Genomic DNA, 20,558 nt, shown 5'->3' on the forward strand with positions numbered 1-20,558 from the left:
ATTCCTAGCAACCACATGGTGGCTCACAACCATCTATAATGAGATCTGGTGCCCTCTTCGGGCCTGTAGGCACACATGCAGGCAGAACACTGTATATATAATAAATAAATAAATCTTTAAAAAAAAACCTGATCTTTGCTAAGAACAGTTACTTTTTTATAAGGTTGCAAATAGTGAAGAAAATAATCTATTAAAGATTCAAGTATTTGAACTAAGCATGTAACTTAGTATTAGTACTTCCTCTAGTGTGTATAAGTCCAAAAAATACATTAGTTCAAGAAGTTTTTCCAGCACAGTGGCTCATGCCTATAATTCCAGCACCTGGAAGCCTGAGGCAGGGGGATTGCCACAAATCGGAGGTCAGCCTGGGCTACAGATTGAGTTCCAGGCTAGTCTGAGCTACAGACTATGACCACATCTCAGAGCAAAACAGAACAGAAAGAGAATGAGCAAAGGGGAAAACAAAACAAAACAACAACAACAACAACAACAACAAAAACCTGGTATAAGGAAGAAAAAAAGCAGAAAATCAAAGCAGAATTTACCTATCAAAGAAATGGGTGAAATCAGACCATTTTAATATATATCACCCAAGAATCTCTAGTAAACTCAATATAAGTAGCAGTTTACTAAAGAAGTCATCAATTCAATATTTTTGTCAGCTTTTTAAAGAAAGGTTTATAATAGTTTGTGTATATATTCGTGCAAGTGTGTGCTGCTGCCTAGAGGCCAAAAGAGGGAGTTGAGGGTCTCCAGAGGTGTGAGCTGCCTGTGTGCAGCTGGGAAATGAACTTGAGTCCTCTAAAATATCAGCGAGAGCTCTTAACCCTGAGCCATTCCTCCTGCCCTGGTTTTGTCTGTTTTAGTAAATCCCTGAGAAAAGTGTACCCTGATAGCTGACCTACTATGGCTGTGTGCTAGTCTTTGAGCCTGGAGACAGAGCATGCAGGGTACCACACTTATCTGAGCATGGTGATAGAGGCTGTCACTTCTCTAGGACTTGCCCCCAGAGTTTTAATGATGCAACTTTCATATCCTTAGCTGTGTTTTGGAAGCTGGTGAGGCATCCAGGATCACACAGGCTTTGCTCCTGAACTTGTAAAGCATTTTAAAACACTTTTAAACAAGAGGTATATTCACATTATATGATGTCTTCAAAGTGTAGCTGATCCAAAAAGTGCCTAATGTATTTCATTTAGTTGAGTTGATTTTTAAATTACAATTTCCTTGCTGAATTTCTCTTGTGTTGCTGATTCTCTATTTGTTTTAAATTTTACTTACTTGATTTTGTATATGCACATGTGAGTGCAAGTGCACACATGCACAAATACACATGTGAAGATCAGAAGACAATTCTCTGGAATTGTTTCTCTCCTGCTACCTTGTAGAATCTGGGCATTGAACTTGAATGAGGTCTTTAGGTTTGCAAGTGTGTCTACCTCTGAGCCAGCTCACCAGCCCATGACACTCTCACTGTTTTATATTGCTATCTTTGTCTCCTATATCCTAAATTGATTTCCTTCCTTCCTTCATCTATTTGTTTGTTTCCTCTTGAAATTATTGATCATTTTTACAAGTAGACCTTTGATGTCCAGTATTTCAATCATTTCTTTATCTTCAGGATTATTGAGGAGTTAGCAGGGTTTTGTAGGCATTGTATTTTTCTGCTTTTCTATATTTCTTGTGTTTCTGTTCTGCAGTTTGCAAATACATTGCCTTGGTTCAGGGATTCTTCTTTCTTATTCTGTTGCTGTTATTAAGACAGGGTCTCACTGTGTAGCTCTGGCTGTCCTGAACTTATTATGTAGACCAAGATGGCCTTGAACTCACAGATCCATTTGCCTCTGCCTCCTGCATGCTGGGAGTTAGGGCTTGTGTCTTAACTTCAACATACCTGGCTTCGTTCAGGGTTCTTCATCTTGAGTTATTAATAGAAAAGAGATTACAAGTCAAATTACAGTAACGTGGCATATGTATATTTCATCTAAGAAGGGAACATACAAACAAGAGCACACCTGAGGAAGTCCTAATCACCCTTCCTCTTTCCAGGTCCCTACATGACTTTATACCCACATACAACATTTAGTTTGTAGTGCCTAGGATTGAAATAGCCCCACTATGGCGGCAAATCCCTCATGGAAGTCTTTGGACTTGAGTACCTGAGGTCTTCTTGTTCCTGGGTCACTTTTAAAATATTGGTTTGTTTAATGGAACTAATACTTTGCTTCAGATGAAAGTTTAAAAAGTAGAAGTGGAGGAAATAGGTCTTGTAGTGTACAGGTGGTTGAGCAAGTTGAGAACGGGGAAGGTGGGGGCAGCAGAAGAGAACTGAACACAGACAGACTCTGGAGCCCTTCCTTCCCATTCCGCCGGAGTAGAAGCCAGTTGTTGTTTCAGTGCCTTTTCATAAAGGATTGGGGGTGTTTGCAGCCTCTGCCACTGACTTAAAATGAAGATGAACTCAAAGATGTAAAAAAATGTTTTCCAGGTGGGACGTTGAGAATATATGCAGACAGTTTAAAACCCAATATTCCATACAAGACAATCCTGCTGTCTACTACAGATTCTGCAGACTTTGCTGTAGCAGAGTCTTTGGAGAAGTATGGTCTGGAAAAAGAGAATCCCAAGGACTACTGCATTGCCCGGGTATGAACTGTGATTATTCATGCTATGATTTGCATTTAAAGGAAATTTTTAAAAAATTTTTAGTGTGTGTGTGTTCACTCAGATACATGGCCCCCCCTACACTTATATACACATACAGGAATAATAAATGTAATAAAAAGTAATATTTTTTTTATAAAAAAAAGATTAATTAAATAAAACATAGCCCAAAATTCTACAAAAGGATAAGCTCATCATTAACGTTTTGATATTCTTACAATTTTTATTTTGTATATATATTGTACGAGTCAGAGTTTAGAGGAGTATAACCAATTTATTTATGTGTAATTATAATATATAAATAAAATAGTCTCACAGTGCTTGCTGCATGTTGGAGATTCAGAGAACCTGGTGGCTGTTCAGTCCAAGATGTGGGGGATCTGTATATGTAAAGGGTCCAGTTTGAAGTGCAGAAGATCTGACAGCTCCCTGGAGAGTCACTGCTCTGATCCTCTGTTGAAAGACTTGAGGAAGCTGGGACGGCATGTCCACAGGCCATGGCTGCAGTGATGGAAGCATGTGTCTACAAAGAGTGAGGCTCGCGTGTGGTGTTTGCCTCTTCCTCTTCTCTTTGGTGCTATCTGAGCCCCTAGCCTGTTGGCACCACATTCAGGGTTGATCTTCCCTTCAGTCGGTAGGTCAGCCCGCGGTGAAAATGCACTTACAGCATACTCGGTGGTGTGCTTTACTAATCTTTCAATCCAGTGTAGTTGACATTCAGGATCAGCCATCAGAGGTAACATAATTGTATTTACATTAAAATCTGATTTAATAATCACCTGGGACTTCTCAGAGGTACTTTACCTATCTATGACTCTAGTTATCAAGGAATATAGTAATTGTTTATATCCTAGAATTGATTTTGTAACATTAAATAAAACACAGCAGACTTTCTATTTAGCCATAAACTAGTTAGAAATCGTTAGCCTCTGAGTTATTTTTAACTGTCTACTTATTTACTGCAGTATTTGTCTAGTTAAACTGATAGTAGTTTGTGTTTTGCTTTGGAAGGAAGGGTTAATTTTGGCTTGTGGTTTGAGGGTGCAGTTCATTGTGGTAGGAATGCATGGCAGCCAGAATATGAGGCAGCTGCTCATATTTTATCCACAGTCAAGAAACCAAGATAGCTCTGTGTTCTATTACAGCAAGTGATTTAAAAAGTAGGTGTGTGTGTGTGTGTGTGTGTGTGTGTGTGTGTGTGTGTGTGTGTGTGCGCGCGCGCGTGCAAGAGTGGAGGCCTGATTGACATTTGGTTTGTTACTTTCTTTCTTTTTTTTTTTTTTTTTTTTTTTTTTTTTTGGTTTTTCAAGACAGGGTTTCTCTGTGTAGCTTTGCGCCTTTCCTGGAACTCACTTGGTAGCCCAGGCTGGCCTCGAACTCACAGAAATCCGCCTGGCTCTGCCTCCCGAGTGCTGGGATTAAAGGCGTGCGCCACCACCGCCCGGCGGTTTGTTACTTTCTACTTTTATTTTTTGAGCAGTCTCTTACCTGAACCTGGAGCTCAGTGTCTTGGCTAGGCTGGCTGTGGGCTTCAGGATGCTCCTGTGTCCTTTGCCCCACGCATTGAGGTTATTGACATGTGCTGCCATGTCTGTTTATTTAGTGTTTTTTTTTTTTTAATATTTTTATTCTTTAAGTATTTCTTGAATGCATATAATGTAGTTTAATCATATTCACCTTCCCATTTCCACTCACTCTTCTAATTCCTCCCAGATTATTCCCTACCCCCTCTCAACTTTATGTTCCTGCTTTTTTTCTTTTAAAAATAACCCACTGTGTTCAATTTGTGTTTCAAATATGTTTGCTCATGGGTGTGAAGCCATCAACTAAGCATGGCCAGTCTACCAGGGACCATTTCCTTAAAGAAAACTGACTGTCCCTCCTCCAGAAGTCACCAGCTTGTCCATTAGCTATGGGTGGGGGCGTGGGAGCCATTTTCCATCCTGTGATGGGATGTTGACTTCTGACCTTATGCAGGCAACAGCAGCTCCTGTCTGTGAGTTCGTGAGTTCGGTGTCCTGTACTGTTGAGAAGATACTCTTTCAGGAACTGTTGCCCATTGAGCCATCTTTCTGGCCCATTCCTTTTAATTTTTATTTTAGCTTCTATATTTAAATCAGTATGTTCATTTTAAGTTAATGTTTGTTTTGATTTTTTTTTTTAATTGGGATACCCAGTTGACCGCAGCATTGCATAAAGACTTTGTTCTCAAGCCGGGCGGTGGTGGCGCACGCCTTTAATCCCAGCACTCGGGAGGCAGAGCCAGGCGGATCGCTGTGAGTTCGAGGCCAGCCTGGGCTACCAAGTGAGCTCCAGGAAAGGCGCAAAGCTACACAGAGAAACCCTGTCTCGAAAAAACCAAAAAAAAAAAAAAAAAAAAAAAAAAAAAAAAAAGACTTTGTTCTCTCTCCCCCTCTGGATGCTTTGTTCGGCCCCTTGTCTTCATTTGTGTGTGGGTCAGCTCGTGGGCTGCGCTCTCTGTTGATCTGTATCTCTTTGACCTGTACTTTCAATGTCTAGCATCTGAAATTTGGCATTGCTCAATTGTTTGACAAAGTGAGGTTTTTATATAAATCTTTGATAACTAATATTCCATGGAACTACATGGTTTGCTCTATGATAATGAACTTCGTAACCTTTCCATCTTCTTAGACTGAGTAGTAGCTTGTAACCATTTTATCTGGGACCTAGAGTCGTGGATGCAGACTGTGAGCTTTATTGGCAACCCATTTTTGAGGTTGATTTCTCTGGAGGAACTCCTTTACTTTTGGCCTTCTGCTTTAACCTGACCAGCTTTCTTCAGCAAGCTTAGGCAGCCTAGCTAATCATTTACCTGAATTAGAAATGCATTATATTCTCAGCTTGCTGTTGTAAACTGTAGCTGTTTCATAGTCTTCATTCATTTCATCTATGTAGATAATTATTTGTTAAGTATTTAAGGTCTTCTTTTTTGTTTGTTAGCTATTCTGCTAGAATACAAAGTTAAGAGCTGCCCCTATAAGAGCTTATTGCAGTGGAGGGAGACCAGAAGGCCAAGAAGTAGAGCAGAAACGGGGTCTGCAGACTAGACAGTGGTCTGTGATGTGTAAAGCACGTAGCCTGGTCGGTGAGCTCTTAGTACAGCCTGCACCTAAAAAATGGGTGACACAGATAGAGGCAAAAGAGAAAATTGAAGGTCAGGTCTTGAAGTGGTAGGATATTGAATTTAATTAAAAATGCTAATGAAAAAGATGAGGTTAGCATAGGGATGTTATTATTCCTTTTAGTTTAAAGCTAATTGGAAACCTTGTAGATAGGAATAATAGATTTCTACAGAAATTGTTTGCTCTGTTTTATGTGTAAGCACAATGATAGGTTTGCACAGTAAGGTCTGTTGTGTTACAAAGTCGAAACCAGTGGCTTGGCTTCTTTTACTTTACACTGAGTCAGAGTGAAGAGAGAGTAAACTCAGCGGAGTGTCTGTAGAGGCGTCAGTCACATTCTTCTCCCAAGTAGTCTTGCTGTGGGAGGACCCTTCTCTACGCTGTGAATGTACGTCCAGCCTCACAAAATGCTACAGCCAAGACTTGACAATATTCTAAATTTCCTCAGGGTGGGTCCCCATAAGATTACCAGTGCCCCCAGTCTGCAGGAAGTAGTCTAGAGAACTATGCCCAAGTTCCTAAAATATTATTGTTTATGAATGTTTTTATTTAAGGGGGGGTTGGCTATAAATTGTTATTGGTCATAGTCAATCTCTTTCTAAAGAAGAAAGGGGGATATGATATAGAAATGATGTGGGAAAAAGATGGATTATTATAATTAAGAAAACGGGTAGTTTATTGAATCCTAAGAAACAACTCTTATTCTCAATATACTTCACATTGGTGTGGTGGTATAGATTTTAGTTTATTGATACAAATTTAAAGTCAATTTTGTTATATTGTATGTGTATTTCTACTCTTGTTTAAGGTATTGTGTTTATACAGCTCACTTAAAAATGTAATGTATAATTAAAAAATACAGATTAATAGTCATCTGTAATAGTCAAACCTATAAACATGTTAGTTAGAGATATATTCCAAATAGATAGGTAATCTTCAAACACTTCAAAGACCTACGGAATATGGCATTTAAAATGTTTTAATAACTTAGAATTCTTTTGATGTGAGACCCATCTGTTCCTTGCAGTACAGATCTATTTCTAAGAGGATGATGGGTACTGAAGATACTCCATATGGAGTTTGTTTTCTTTGTGGCAAAACTGGCCTATTGTGTAAGAAACTGCTCTTGCTTCGACTGCTGACAGTAGCCCACTGTCCAGTTTGGACAAGCAGGGCACAAAAAAAAACCAACTGCCAAACCTTGCCAAGACAGAGTAGAACAGTCCTTCAAATTCTCCTGCTTCTGAAAAGGGTTTGTCAGATCTTCTAGGCCTATAGCCAAAGTTGGATGCCCCAATGTTGCAGAGAAACCTTGGGTGACTGTCCAGGCAGCCAGCTGTCTTGTCATTTCTTGCTTTTTTTGGAAGTTACTTGCCTGCACTCCCTGCTTACTCAGGTAATATTATTTTCCTTCTCAAGTCTTTGATGGAGTTGAAGACTAGATAATTATAGTTTCCTTCATTATGATAAAGGATAAATTAGATATAAAACTTTACTCTCACCAAGATAGGATAGATAATTGAATGTTTTCTCTGATTTTGTCAAATACAAATAGACTAGATATTGTAACTGTAATTCTTGCTTGATAACTGTTTTGTTATTTGTAATTTTACTATGTTAAAGTTAAAATCTTCCTTTTTGATTAGACAGAAAGGGGGAAATGCTCTGGAAGGAACCTTCTGTATACTGTGAATGTATGTTGCTCTCATGGATTGATAATGAAAGCTTATTTGGCCTGTAGCCAGGCGGAATAAGGCTGGGCAGGAGAACCAAACTAAGGATGATGGGAAGGAGAAAGACAGAGTCAGGAGATGGCAGTGAACCACCAGAGGAACAAGATGTAATAGAGAACAGGTAACGCCACGAAGCTACGTGGCAAAATATTGATTTTTGGGTTAAGTTGTAGGAGCTAGTTAGTAATAAGCCTGAACAATCGGCCAAATAGTTTGTAATTAATATTAAGCTTCTGAATGATTTTATAAAAGTGGCTGTGGGGCTGGGTGGTACAGAAAAGCCTCTGTTTACACAGTTTTCTTGAGTGAACAAGAAGTTGACTATAGTAAAGATGCATAGTAAACAGTAACAGCATTATTAAGAGTACAGTGAACACAATATCATCAAACAGTTGTCTGAAAAGAGTTGTTGAATGTTTATGTAATATACGTAAACAGTCTACTTAAAATTAAGCCATACAGTTATTTACAATATAAATTGTTTTGAGTTGTTAAGTACACTAAAGATTTCAGATTATATGAATTTGCTTTATAGATATTTGCCTGAATGTGAAAGATGGAGTAGGGACTGGACTGCAGAGGACTGCGGTAGAGGAGTTATCTTTCCTTAGGAAATTGCTTGAAGGTTCACTATTCTGTGTGTTTTTTCCATGTCAAAATTTGTGATAAACAAATGCAAATAGTTCAGTTCTTCTTAAGAGCCAGGTGAATAAAACTTGCCCAATTCTTTGTCTACGTAAGATTTTTGTTTGGAACCATTTCCTATGCTTTATTAATTTTGTTTTCAGTGACCAATTATTTATAGTGCTTGATGGGTGGTTTTCGTTGTTGTTTTGTTTGTTTGTGTGTTTGTTTGCTCATTCAAAGCAGTACTTTCAAGATAGGTGTGGGGCTGCACCAGTACTCAGAAAGCAGGAAGATCATAAGGTTGAAGCCAGAATGGGTCATAGAGTAAGACCAAAAGCAACAATACTTCTTTTGAGTACTTGCTGATTTGCTTTTATATTCATTGTGAATTACTTTTTCATTAGGTTATGCTTCCTCCTGGAGCCCAGCATTCTGATGAAAGAGGTGCTAAGGAAGTTATTCTTGATGATGATGAGTGTCCTTTACAAATCTTCAGGGAATGGCCAAGTGACAAAGGTAGAGGATTTCCTCAGTAGTCCACCTCTCAGATTTCTGCCAACTCTCGTTCATCGGATGACTTGGAAAATGTATGGGGGGTGAGGAGTGGGGGTTGGCTGCAGTTTGCCTGTCTTTTCATAAACTTGCTGGGCATTTCCTTGATGGTACTCTTGCCTGTGGAACCGTACTCAGCTCATTTGAGTGTCCTGTGCAGATGACATGGCGGGTGAAATGCCAGACTGTTAGCAGTGGAAGACCATTGTTATCGATGAGCTGTGAGACAATGTCCATACTGAGTATATGAGTTGTGCGGTATTTGAGCAAGTTTGTTAGGATAGGGAAAGTACCCTACAACCCTAAAGTTTGTCCAATAATACAGTCACTTCAGATATAGGTTGAGCAATATTTACTGGAAATGCTCAGAACCCAGAAGTGTTTGAGATTTCAGAACTTTTCAGACTTGAGTGTTTTTACCTTCATAATGAGATACTTTGAAGGTGGATACAAGTCTAAGCCTCCCCTTCTTTTGTGCTTGCCTTACACACCTAACCTGCGTGTAATTGAGTCCATACGTTTTCATGTATTGGTGTTTGACCTGCTCCCTGTTAGGAGGTTTGTTTTCATTGTATCATGTTGGAAATTGAAGCATTTTTGATTTCAGGTGTTTGGTTTAGGGATGTTCAACTTGTGATATGTGCATATTTGTCACTGTTCAGACATTTTCCCTATTTCAAGGCAGCAAAGTGTTTAAAGCTATGTTTTTGATGAAGTATAATTTCTAATGTTAAGATTAATACAGTTGACTTTCTAGGTGAGTATAGCATGAATATTAACAGGTCTTATTAATAAAAACAAACCTGGAGCCAGATATTGGGGTTAAAGCTGGAAGATCAGAGAAGCAGAACAAGCCACAGCTACCTCACCTGGCCAACTCCTCAGCTGATCCTGTTTCCTCAGACTGGAAGCCTCTGAGTCCTCACCCGAATGTATCTCAGCTGAACTGTTGCTAGAGGCCTAAAAGCTTAACCAGGCTAGTTCCTGGTCCTCACGCCTTATATACCTTTCTGCTTGCTGCCATCACTTCCTGGGATTAAAGGCGTGTGTCACCATGCCTAGCTGTGACTTGAACTCACAGAGATCCCAATGGATCTCTGCCTCCCAAGTGATAGGATTAAAGGCGTGTGTGCCACGATTTTCTGGCCTCTATATTTAGTGGCTGTTCTGTTCTCTGATCCCAGATAAGTTTATTGGGGTACACAATATTTTGGGGAACACAATACCACCACAGGTGAGTGCGTTTATATTAATGAAGACATAAAAATTCTGGTGGCACACGCCTTTAATCCCAGCACTTGGAAGGCAGAGGCAGGTGGATCTCTGTGAGTTCGAGGCCAGCCTGGTCTACAGAGCAAGATCCAGGAAGGGTGCAAAGCTACACAGAGAAACCCTGTTTTGAAAAACAAAACAAACAAACAAAAATCCTTCCTAATCTTATGTAATAATCATACTGCATTTGATAATTTAAAAATACAAAAAACTCTAAGAATAAGTGCATTTCTAGTTTTATTAAAATACTTAATTCTGCACTATTCTAGACAGTTATAAAAGTTGAGCCTCATTTTTGAAAGTTGTTTTGAATTTTGAGTTAATCATTTAAATTAAAAATCAGGTCAGCTGAGATGTTTGTGTATATGTATTTGTGTGTGAACATTGATATCTACAAGTGCAAGTTCATTTATTTTTAAACTAACATGCTGTTTACTAGCACATGCTGTCTTTTGATAGCTAGCTGTCAGTTAGAAATAATTCCTGCATGTTGCTTGTTTAGGGTTTTTCAGAGCCTAGGAGACTAGTTCATCCTTCACTGATAAGATTATCAATTAGGTGAGCCTTGCTCTTCTACTCCTTGGCAGATGTTATTAAAACATGTCTTCTTGGTAATGGGGGCGGGGCAGTGGTTGTTAGTCAGTGATCATCACCCCCCAGGTTTGCTCAGTTGTTAATTACCATTGTCACCGTTCTAGGGATTTTAGTCTTTCAATTGAAAAGGAGACCGCCGGACTACATCCCAAAGAAAATGAAGAAGCATGTTGAAGGGAAGCCGCTGAAGGGGAAGGATAGAGCTGACGGGTCTGGCTATGGTTCTGTTCTTCCTCCTGAGAAGCTACCCTACTTAGTAGAGTTAAGCCCAGGTGAGAAAGCTGGTAGGTCAGGAAATATATGTTTTTATCCTAAATGTTTCTGCTTTTAATGTATTATTTTTAAGTGTCCATTTACTTAAAAAGTTTAACATTCATAAAATTATGTTATTTTTTTTAAAAGCCAAAAATACTTAAGGCCACAGAATACATTAATTCATGCATAAAAATAAAGTTCACATGAACAAAAGTGAATCTAACACAGGCTTTAAAGTAATGAATATCATTTAAAAGTTTTAAGTAATAGTTACTTTTAAGAAAAACTTCCCAAAGTAACTTTAGTTACTAGTTCCAAGTTCATCTTCTAGGAACAAATTGAATTTTGCTCTTCCTGTAGCCAATCTGTGTGTATGTGTATGCGAGAGAGATTGTGCTATTATTTATGATGTATGTACAGTGTTCAAAAGGAATGTCCTTAGATTTAACGGTATGTCTTTGAAACCTCTTAGTAACTAGTAGGATGTTTTAAAATAACATCATAAATTCATATTCATATTAGCCTTCTAATTATATCACGTATAGAATTTTTACAGCTAAAGATGTCATAACTTAGTCACCAGATAGACAAATACACTGATATTTTTTTTAAGTGTTTCATATATACATACATCCCCATGTAGTATGTATTTGCATATATGTGCTCTACATGACATTTATCAGTCAGCTAAAATTACATCATTTCTAATTTAGCTAAGATGTGACCTGTATTATTGAATACTATGAAGATGTTCTATCCACCTCCTCCTAGTTAGGAACCAAAGTAAAAGCCAGTTAGTGATTATAAGAAAATAGCATAAAAAGAATGCATTACATAAATAATACATGCTTCCTTGGTTTTTAATGTTCATTTTTATTTCTAAGGTTGCTTAAGTTGCACTCAGCTGGCTATTAAAACTAACTAGAGGTTAGACTTGTTCTTTGTGGTCAAACAGTCTTAGGAGACAGCTGAGTTATGTTGGTGCAGAATAGAATAGCAATGTTTGAAAGCCATTGTACTGCACTGTGGCTGTGGCAGTGTGGTTCTAGGGGAAGAGTTTTATATTTAATTGTGCTTGAGGGCCTGTTTTCATTGCTAAGCAGTTTGTGAGGAACTTATCACTGCTGCTTTGTCCTCAGGTCTCTGACTGGGAAGTTCATCTTGAAGTTTTGTTTTTCACTGTAAATTGGAGACGTCCTTATGTTACTGTCTGTAATGTAAGGAAAGTATGGGTGCTTGTTTATCTGAAGGAAAGAAGAGCAACAGTTTTTAACTGAAAATTTATAGGCTCTTTTTCAAGTGTGGATCTGTTCATTAAAATCTTTGAGTTCGAGGCCAGCCTGGTCAACAAAGTGAGTTCCAGGAAAGGCACAAAACTACACAGAGAAACCCTGAATCGAAAAACAACAACAACAAAAAAAGTTGCATCAGAGCCAGGCAGTGGTGGCTCACACCATTAATCCCAGCACTCAGGAGGCAGAGGCAGGAGGATCTCTGTGAGTTGGAGGCAGACAGCCAGGGCTGCACAGAGAAACCCTGTCTTGGGGAGTGGGATGGGGAGGCTGCGTTGGTTGTAGAGCTTGCGTTCGACAGTTGAAGAGTCTTAGTTGTCAGCGGGTGACAGTGATTTTTAAGTCTAGAGTGGGAGACATTTTGAGAGCTAGTACGAGGCTGGATCAGACCTCATTCTGGCCTTAGAGATAGAACGATAACAACACCGATTAACCAACCTCATGTTCAAATGAGTGCTTCCATTTTGACTGCTTAGTTTTTACTTGTCTCTCAGTTAATCACATGCATAGAATATTTTATTTTTAAAACATGACTGACCCTGGATAAAGCAATTCTGTACTACTTTTCATCAAATACTAGCAGCAACATAATTACATCTTCACTAGTATGTTTCTTAGCACTCTTACCTTTGGGCAACGTTTATTGAAGTCCTTATATAGATAGACCAATGAATATGAATAAGACTGTGTCTGATGCCAGGTGATGAGCACAGGTCAGTGTCAGTGATTCTCCAGGCTCACACTCCCTTCCAGGTTCTCTGGGATGCTGGTAAGAGCTGCCTTCATTATTGCACAGGTATCCAAGATGAGGAAACATTACTTTTGTTCTAAAGCTGATGATTTTGATGACAGGTCTGAGTGCTAGAATAAGGTCTTTGTTGTATCAGAGCTATGTCATGAGACCTTTTTAGATCAGTATGCTGAGTGAATATTTTCCATTATGAGAAATATTCACGCATATTTGTAGCAGGAATCTTAAAAGTTCTTATTAATAAAATCAAACCTGAGGCCAGTTATTGGGGTGAATGCTGGAAGGTCAGAGAGACAGAACAAGCCACAGCTAACCTCACCTGGCCAACTTCTCAGCTGATCCTGTTTCCTCAGACTGGAAGCCTCTGTGTCCTCATATCCGAATGGCTCTCAGCTGAACTGTGCTGCTCAAAAGCCTGAAGCTTAACCAGCCAAATGCTTAACCAGGCCAAATGCTTCTAGTTCCTGGTCCTCACGCCTTATATATCTTTCTGCTTCCTGCCATCACTCCCTGGGATTAAAGGCGTGTGTCACCATGCCAGGCTGTTTCCAATGTGGCTTTGAACTCACAGAGATCCCAGATGGATTTCTGCCTCTGGAATGCTAGGATTAAAGGCGTGAGTGCCACCATTTTCTAGCCTAAGTATCCAGTGGCTTTTCTGTTCTCTGACCCCAGATAAGTTTATTAGTGTACACAATATTTTGGGGAACACAATACCACCACACATATTGATATGTTATGAATGGATGAGGACTATATTTCCACTAGGCACATTGTCAATCAAGTGTGTACCCTCAGTGTGGAAGACCTGCCAGGTATTGGCAGGAGTTGCTGAGGTGCAGGTGTATTTATAGTGTTACAGAAGAGTGGAAGCCAGGGTGCCGATTTTCTTGTGTTCTCTAAACAGAAGGAGCCAGCCAGGGCGGGTGGTAACCTCCTGTCAGTTAACTCACTGTTGGCACAAGCTGTCCTGCTGCCTGCTGACTCACCTGTTGTCCTGCTGTTTTCCTTAGTAGTCTGCACTGGTTCTAAAACACTGACTGGGGTCTACTGTAGTCTCACTGAAGCTCACCCTTTGCATCTCTTCTCCTCCTTCCCTCTCCCACCTGTTCTGCATGGTTTCTCTCCTGCTGATGCTGCCTTCACCTGGGTCCTGGCATGTCTCTTAATCCCAGGGAGAAGGAATCACTTTGCCTACTACAGCTATCACACTTACGAAGGTAATGCTCTGCTTAATACTACTTTTGTAATCGGCACTAACAGATCCTCTTAGGTGAACAATGTTGACTGAACAGACACTGTATGTGTAAGATGTATAACATGTTCTCTTTCTGTTCCATCTACTCAGTGCCTTGTGTCCTGAACCCAGATAATTTATTGGAAGCTTTTTTTTTTTTTTTTTTTTTTTTTTTTTTTTTTTTTTTTGCTGCTTGCCTTTCCTGTGCTCACTCTGGAAAGTGAATGTAGGCAGAGGGTTGACAACAGAACTGTAGACTGCAAGCAAAGGGCCTTTAAGTGCTCTTGGGCTGTGGTATGGTTTGTGTCCCTTTCATACTTAGAGATCAGGCTAAGCATCCCTCACTCCAGATTTGAAATGTCTTAAGTGATGTGGAAACAGAAGGGAAAGTGCCTCATGGAATGAGTGAAGTTTCCTGTAGGCTGTGTTTTAAGCTGTATGTTATATTGTCATGGAATTCATGTTTAAATGTAGGTTCTAGCCCCAAGATATGTGGTATATTAAATATATGTGAATATCACAATATCTGGGGTAAAATGTCAATCTGAAACTTGACTAGGGCTCTGGTAGCTTATTGTGTCTGCCATGGGTCTTCTTAGGGCTGGTCTGAAGTGCTTTAGCTATCCTAATTTTCCACTGGAGAGGTGCTGTGGACAGTTGACTGTAGAGTGCTCCTGGGAGATGGAGGACAATAGGAATGGAGGCTGAGAGAGCACCGTAATACTTCTGCTTCCAGTTCAGAGCTGGAGGTGGGCTGCCCTGGGAGGGAGGCCAGAGGCACCCAGCTCTTCCTCCTTGCCTTCCTCCCTCAGCTTGGACTAGATGCTCTGTCGCCCACTTGTCCTGGAGCTATTAGATTCTTGTCTGTGGTTTTCTGTTCAAGTGATGTGGTAAGAAAGGAGGGACTGGGAGAGCAGCCCTGAGTCTGTTGGTGTCAAAATGTAATTTTTTTCTTTTTTGCTAGCTGCAGAAGAGTGTTCGTGTGAACACTGCTCCTAACAGATACGTCTTTGGTGTTCTTGTGGCTTTGACTCACATGGTTACTTACTTTGTTCCTTTGTAATTCATTTGTGGTGTTTGTGTGGCTGTATTTCATTACTTTCACTTTTAGTGTAACTGTTTGCTCTAGAACATTAATTATCAAAGAAGGCCAGTGTGTCCTAGCTACCAAGGAGCTTGAATTGATGGGGGCCTAGTCAGTGGGAATCTTTCTGATAATAAGGTTCCTGTGCTTTGAAGGTCAGGAAGGGCATGGTTTGTGAACTGCCTAGGACAGTCAAGTAAACACAGTAGTCAACATCCCAGGAGGAGAGGAGTCCATGTCCAGGAAAAGCCCACAAAGCTTTGATCTTGTTTTTGGACATGTTGTTGGCTCTAAACTTCTTTTCCTTCAGACTCAGTATCCGAAGTGCTGACATTAATCAAGCTAATCAGTGTTTAGCTTCTGTGATTTTGATGTCTCGTTCAGATCCAGAGTTTCTGAGAATAATTAGAGGTGAAGATATCCCAGCGTGAGGGGCAGCACAGACAGGCCCTTGTGGGGAGGTCATAGTAGGCATGTGTGTCCTGACGTACTGGAGTCTCATCCTACTTCACCCAGACGTTACAGATTTGATGATATTTCAGAAATAGAAGATTATGTCAGTAGAGTGTTACTTTGTGTATCCTAAAACTAAAGTTGGTTCTGGAGAGCTTAAGTATTTATGGAATCTTTTGTTCGTAAGAGTTCAGATTACATCACAGCTGGGAGACTTTAAGATTTAAAACAGTCTGTGTACATACCAGAGTCCTCCAAACTTCTGAACCTCTCATAGCCAACATCTGATTCCAGTGACAGGATTTGAGTAAAGGACTTGGACAGTTGTGAAACAAACTGGAGAGACTCACACTGGTTTTAAGGAGACCTTGCTTGGTGCGTCTGCAGCTCACACTGAGTGTGGCTGTGGTGAAGCTGAATTGTATGCTGATTCTTGTGTTCTGTGAGGCACTCTTGCCATGTGTTCACTCTGGAAACAGAGAGGGCTTCGGTGTAGTGTACACCTTTGTACAGATGGGATACAGTGGGTGAACGGGCGTGGGCTAGAGGCTGGCACTGCTGCTTCCTCTCCTCCTGCCCCTTACCCACCACCGCAGTGAGACGATAGCACTTGTGCTCCACGTTTTCTTTAAAGGACACAGAATTGGGTGGGCACAAAAGCATAGGTAATCTGGAGGAGTTGGGGGTGTGGTGTGAATATTATCAAGACATGTATGAAATTCTCAAAGAACAAATCAAAAACTAAAAAGCGAAAAAAGTTGTCCTTTCTGCCTTTAGTCCCAGTTCTTCTGAAGGGAGTTAAGCATTTCAGTAACATTTGTTTGTCAGTGGTGCACATTGGAACACTTGAGTTTAGACTGTGCTTCAGGAGGTCTGGTGAGCTGGGAGGGTTGCACAGTTTAAGCGTTGTTGTGCCCCCCATTGTACTGTGCTGTGAACTTAAGGGTGCATGGTGCTTCTGCCCCACAAAGGTTCTGGTTTGAAGTAATGGCTTCTGTCGTCTTACTCTGTATTCTCAATACAATTCCATCCTTGGAATCACCAAGGAAAGTCTAGGGTAGTGTGCTTGGGAAAGAAGTATAATCAAAAAGTGTTGTGATTAATGACGCTTAACATTTATACGGACAGGAGCTGACCGGTGTCTATGTCTAGTGTGTTAAGGTATATGATGTTAGTTGGAGACTCCTTGGAAAGAAGTCCTGACAGTAAAGATGTACTATCCTTAGTAAGAGAACTTGTTTGTCTCAAACATAAGATCATTAGACTTCACAAAAGGATCTCTATGCTTTCTCTTCTCACAGACGGCTCTGACTCTAGAGACAAGCCAAAGTTATACCGCCTTCAACTAAGTGTGACTGAAGTTGGGACAGAGAAATTCGATGACAATTCCATCCAGGTACTTGGTCGTGTCTGCTGCCTAAGCCCTTTCCTGTCATTCCTCCTATCAGTAAGTAATAAGCACATGCTAAGGAACCAGCCGCGTCGGAATGAGTGAAAACGATAGACCTAGTGTTTCACTGTAAGTCAGTCTTTAGTCCCTTTTCTCTGCTGAGTGTAGCGAGAACATGACGTGCTTGTGTCCAGAGTGCACCTACAGGAGCATGTGCTGTTGTAACGTTCCGGTCTGGCTGTTGACTGCTGCTTGGGAAGCAGAGGTGCTGAGACAGTTGGTAGGTCTGTCCTAGGGAGACTGCCTGGTTTGCACGCGGCACTGCCTGAGCATCTTCAGAACTGAAAGGAGGGGTGTCCAGTCAACTGTTCTTTACCACTTGTTTCTGTGTGTGAGTCAAGTGGTTGGGTTTTAGTTCTTAACAGTAAGATGTAAGTAAGGGTTTTTTAGAAGTAATAATTTTCTGTATGCATTCATCTATTCATTACCCAGTTAATGTTTCAGATCATATACTTTGTGTGTGTGTTGAGGAGGGGGATCCTGGGGTTGGAACAGAGTGCCTCATGCAGATTGTCACTGACCATACTCCTGAACTACTTCCTGAACCCCAGCCATACTATTAGTAAAGCAGAGTTACAGTATTCTTGAAAACAAGTTCTTAAATGTTAAAAATGTCCAGGTACTTTGACATAATTTTACACTATTAAGAGAGAAATCCACATAAGAAAACAAAAAAATCCAGGGCTTATTAGACCGTGTTTATCATGGCAGAACATGAATGTTTTAAGCACTGTGTACTTCGTGATGGAACTGTCTTTCCCTTCTCTTTTTAGCTGTTTGGCCCAGGAATTCAGCCTCATCACTGTGATCTCACTAACATGGATGGGGTGGTCACTGTGACACCCAGAAGTATGGATGCAGAGACCTATGTGGATGGCCAGCGCATCTCAGAGACCACCATGCTGCAGAGTGGCATGAAAGTGCAGTTTGGCACTTCCCATGTGTTTAAGTTTGTGGACCCCATCCAGGACCACGCCCTTTCGAAGAGATCTGTGGATGGAGTCCTGATGGTCAAGGGCCCAAGACATAAACCTGGGTGAATGTGATAGATCAGCTTAAGGATTTTAGAGTGTTTTGGCTATAAAGTAATTTCAATTAGATGTAAATACCTTTTTATTTTCAGTTTTTAATTACATTTTTTATTTTCTGTGTGCATGTGTGTGTGTGCCTGTTTTTTGTTTTTTTTTCCTCCTGTACTCACAGGTTATCTCACAGGAGTGGGCTTTCTCCCACCTGTGGGTCCTGTGGATCAAATTCAGGTTGTCAGGCTGGCAGGCAAACAAGCAAGCACGTTACTCACGCCATCTCCCCATCCTTTATTTTTAGTTTTAAGAGATAAAGATGAGGGTCTGGAGAAGCGGCTCAGTGCTTAGGAGCAGCTGCTGTTTTTGCCAAGGACCCTGAGTCGGGCAGCTCTCAACCATCCGTAATGCTAGTTCCAGGGCTTCTGATGTGGGTACATACACGTGTTGCACATACATATGTTCAGGCACAACACCCATGTAAAATAAAAATAAAACTTCTTAATATCAAAGTAAAGTTTATAGATTGGGAGTTTTTTGTAAATTTGTATTGGTTTTGGAGCAAAAAGAGTAGAAAGATTCTGACTTAATCTTGAAATTGGAAGTTCTGACTGATTTTAAAGTTTCTTTCTTTTAAAGCTGATCTGATCTCTGGACCATCACCCTATGTAACTAAAGTGTTTAAACTACCTCCTCACTCTAAAGCTCCGGCGACACAAGGCGTCTAGTTAAGAACTCAGCCTTTTAGCTCCACCTAGTGTTTTCACGAGGTCTTGCAGTGTGGCCTCTTCTGTTAAACTTTTTTTTTGGAGAAAAGTTTTTCTTTTGGTAATAATTTTGGAATCATACACTGTTAAGTTACTTTGTATCTATTTTATAGGTTAATAAGGTATTGATCTTGGGGAAATAGTTTCCATAACTCTTATGTTATTTACAAGAGTTCTAAGTCCACAGAAGTGTAACCTCAAAGAATGTAAGCATAAACCAACCTGTAAACCACTGTGTTGGTGGACTCTGTACTGCCCCACCTCCATTTTGTTTGTTTTTTTTTTTTTTTTTTCTAAAGACAGGGTCTCGCCATGTAACCCAGTTTAACTTGCCTTAAACTCACAGAGCCCTGCCTCCCTAACGTGACATCGGTTACCTTCACACATCTGACATTTTGGACCAGATGTTATTACTATTCAGAGTTAACATATTTTTCTCCAGTGAACACATCATGACATGTACTGGTTTAGGCACAAGGATGTTTGAAGTTTCATATGCCATGTATGAAGTGTTTCTAGCTTTTCACCTTGAGTTGCAGTTTTTTTGTTTTTAATTTATATACTTGGGTATATGTACTACATGTGTGCAGGAATCCAGCCCAAGTTCACAGTAACTTTGTACTGACTTTTACCTTTAGCTGTGAGTGTCATACCTTCCCCAGTACTCAGAACACAATAATGACATATGGGGGCTCGGTGGATCAAGACATCCCTGAAATCCCCAAGCTGATGTCTTGGAGACGGTTACATGCAGAAAGTTAATGATTATTTAGTCTTTGGTAAAAAACTCCTTAGAAGTTGGTTTTCAGAGCATGGTATTGCTTTACATTGCAAGATATTTTATTTTCTTAGGGAATTATATAGAGGAGTTTCTAATAGAAAAATTATTTGAATTTCAACATTACTTGTTTCAGTCTATCAATGAAACTTTGAAATTAAACCTTGTAGTTCTCAAATGTTAAAACAATTCAGAATTAGCCATTGCTTTATTCTTGTTGGCTTACAGGCACCTTTAGGCTCCTTTTCCCTTTAGGTTGGGACCAGTGCATTATATTTAATCTTTACTTGTGCCAAAGAATATAGTTTTGCTTGTCTGAGCTTTGTTCCTATAGAAAAATATGATTTTTTGTATTATTTAAAGTTTTTATTTTCTTTATATATGGTGTTTTGCCTTCCTATCTGTATGTGCCTGGTGCCCACAGAGGCCAGAAGAGAGTATTAGATCCCCTAAAATTGGAGTTGCAGGTAGCTGTGAGCTGTCAAGTGGGTGCTGGGAATTGAACTCAGGTTCTCTGCAAGAGTAACAAGTAACTCTTAACCATAGAGCCATCTCTCCAGCCCCAGTTTTTTGTTATTAACAGGACCTTTCTCATATTTACTGTCACATTTTAAAAGTCTATATGCCAAAGTAGAGTTTATTAATGATCTTTGAACATTGGAATACTGTCTGTTCTTGCTGTGTTGAGAGTACTACCTTGTCAGTTGAAATTTAATTTTTATGTTTCTTTTTCATTCAATAGAGCCGTTCAGGAGACAACCTTTGATTTGGGAGGAGATATTCACAGTGGGACAGCATTGCCAGCAAGCAGGGTAGGTGGTTATGGATCATGACCTGATCATCTTGTAGGTTGGATGTTATAGGGCGCCCAGGAACAGAAGCTC

At 40.1% G+C, this 20,558-nt stretch overlaps 1 protein-coding gene across 18 annotated transcripts in view; it reads left to right on the forward strand.

Annotated features, from left to right (window-relative positions):
* The window catches only part of Afdn (afadin, adherens junction formation factor), a 131,647-nt gene that overhangs the window by 51,403 nt on the left and 59,686 nt on the right, over positions 1 to 20,558 (forward strand). For 9 of the 18 annotated variants that reach the window (XR_013045162.1, XM_076552934.1, XM_076552936.1 and 6 more), the window contains exons 6-12: positions 2,489 to 2,646; positions 8,572 to 8,683; positions 10,690 to 10,857; positions 14,059 to 14,103; positions 16,959 to 17,053; positions 17,881 to 18,143; positions 20,417 to 20,486. Coding sequence is in view for 17 of the 18 variants with exons in the window: in XM_076552934.1 (XP_076409049.1) it covers positions 2,489 to 2,646; positions 8,572 to 8,683; positions 10,690 to 10,857; positions 14,059 to 14,103; positions 16,959 to 17,053; positions 17,881 to 18,143; positions 20,417 to 20,486 (911 nt within the window). In the remaining variant the exon portion in view is untranslated. The remainder of the gene's footprint in view (positions 1 to 2,488; positions 2,647 to 8,571; positions 8,684 to 10,689; positions 10,858 to 14,058; positions 14,104 to 16,958; positions 17,054 to 17,880; positions 18,144 to 20,416; positions 20,487 to 20,558) is intronic. The other 9 variants (XM_076552938.1, XM_076552928.1, XM_076552940.1 and 6 more) reach the window with 1 other exon arrangement.

The sequence above is a fragment of the Peromyscus maniculatus genome, chromosome 16 (genome assembly GCF_049852395.1).
Source record: "Peromyscus maniculatus bairdii isolate BWxNUB_F1_BW_parent chromosome 16, HU_Pman_BW_mat_3.1, whole genome shotgun sequence".
NCBI classification, from domain to species: domain Eukaryota; kingdom Metazoa; phylum Chordata; class Mammalia; order Rodentia; family Cricetidae; genus Peromyscus; species Peromyscus maniculatus.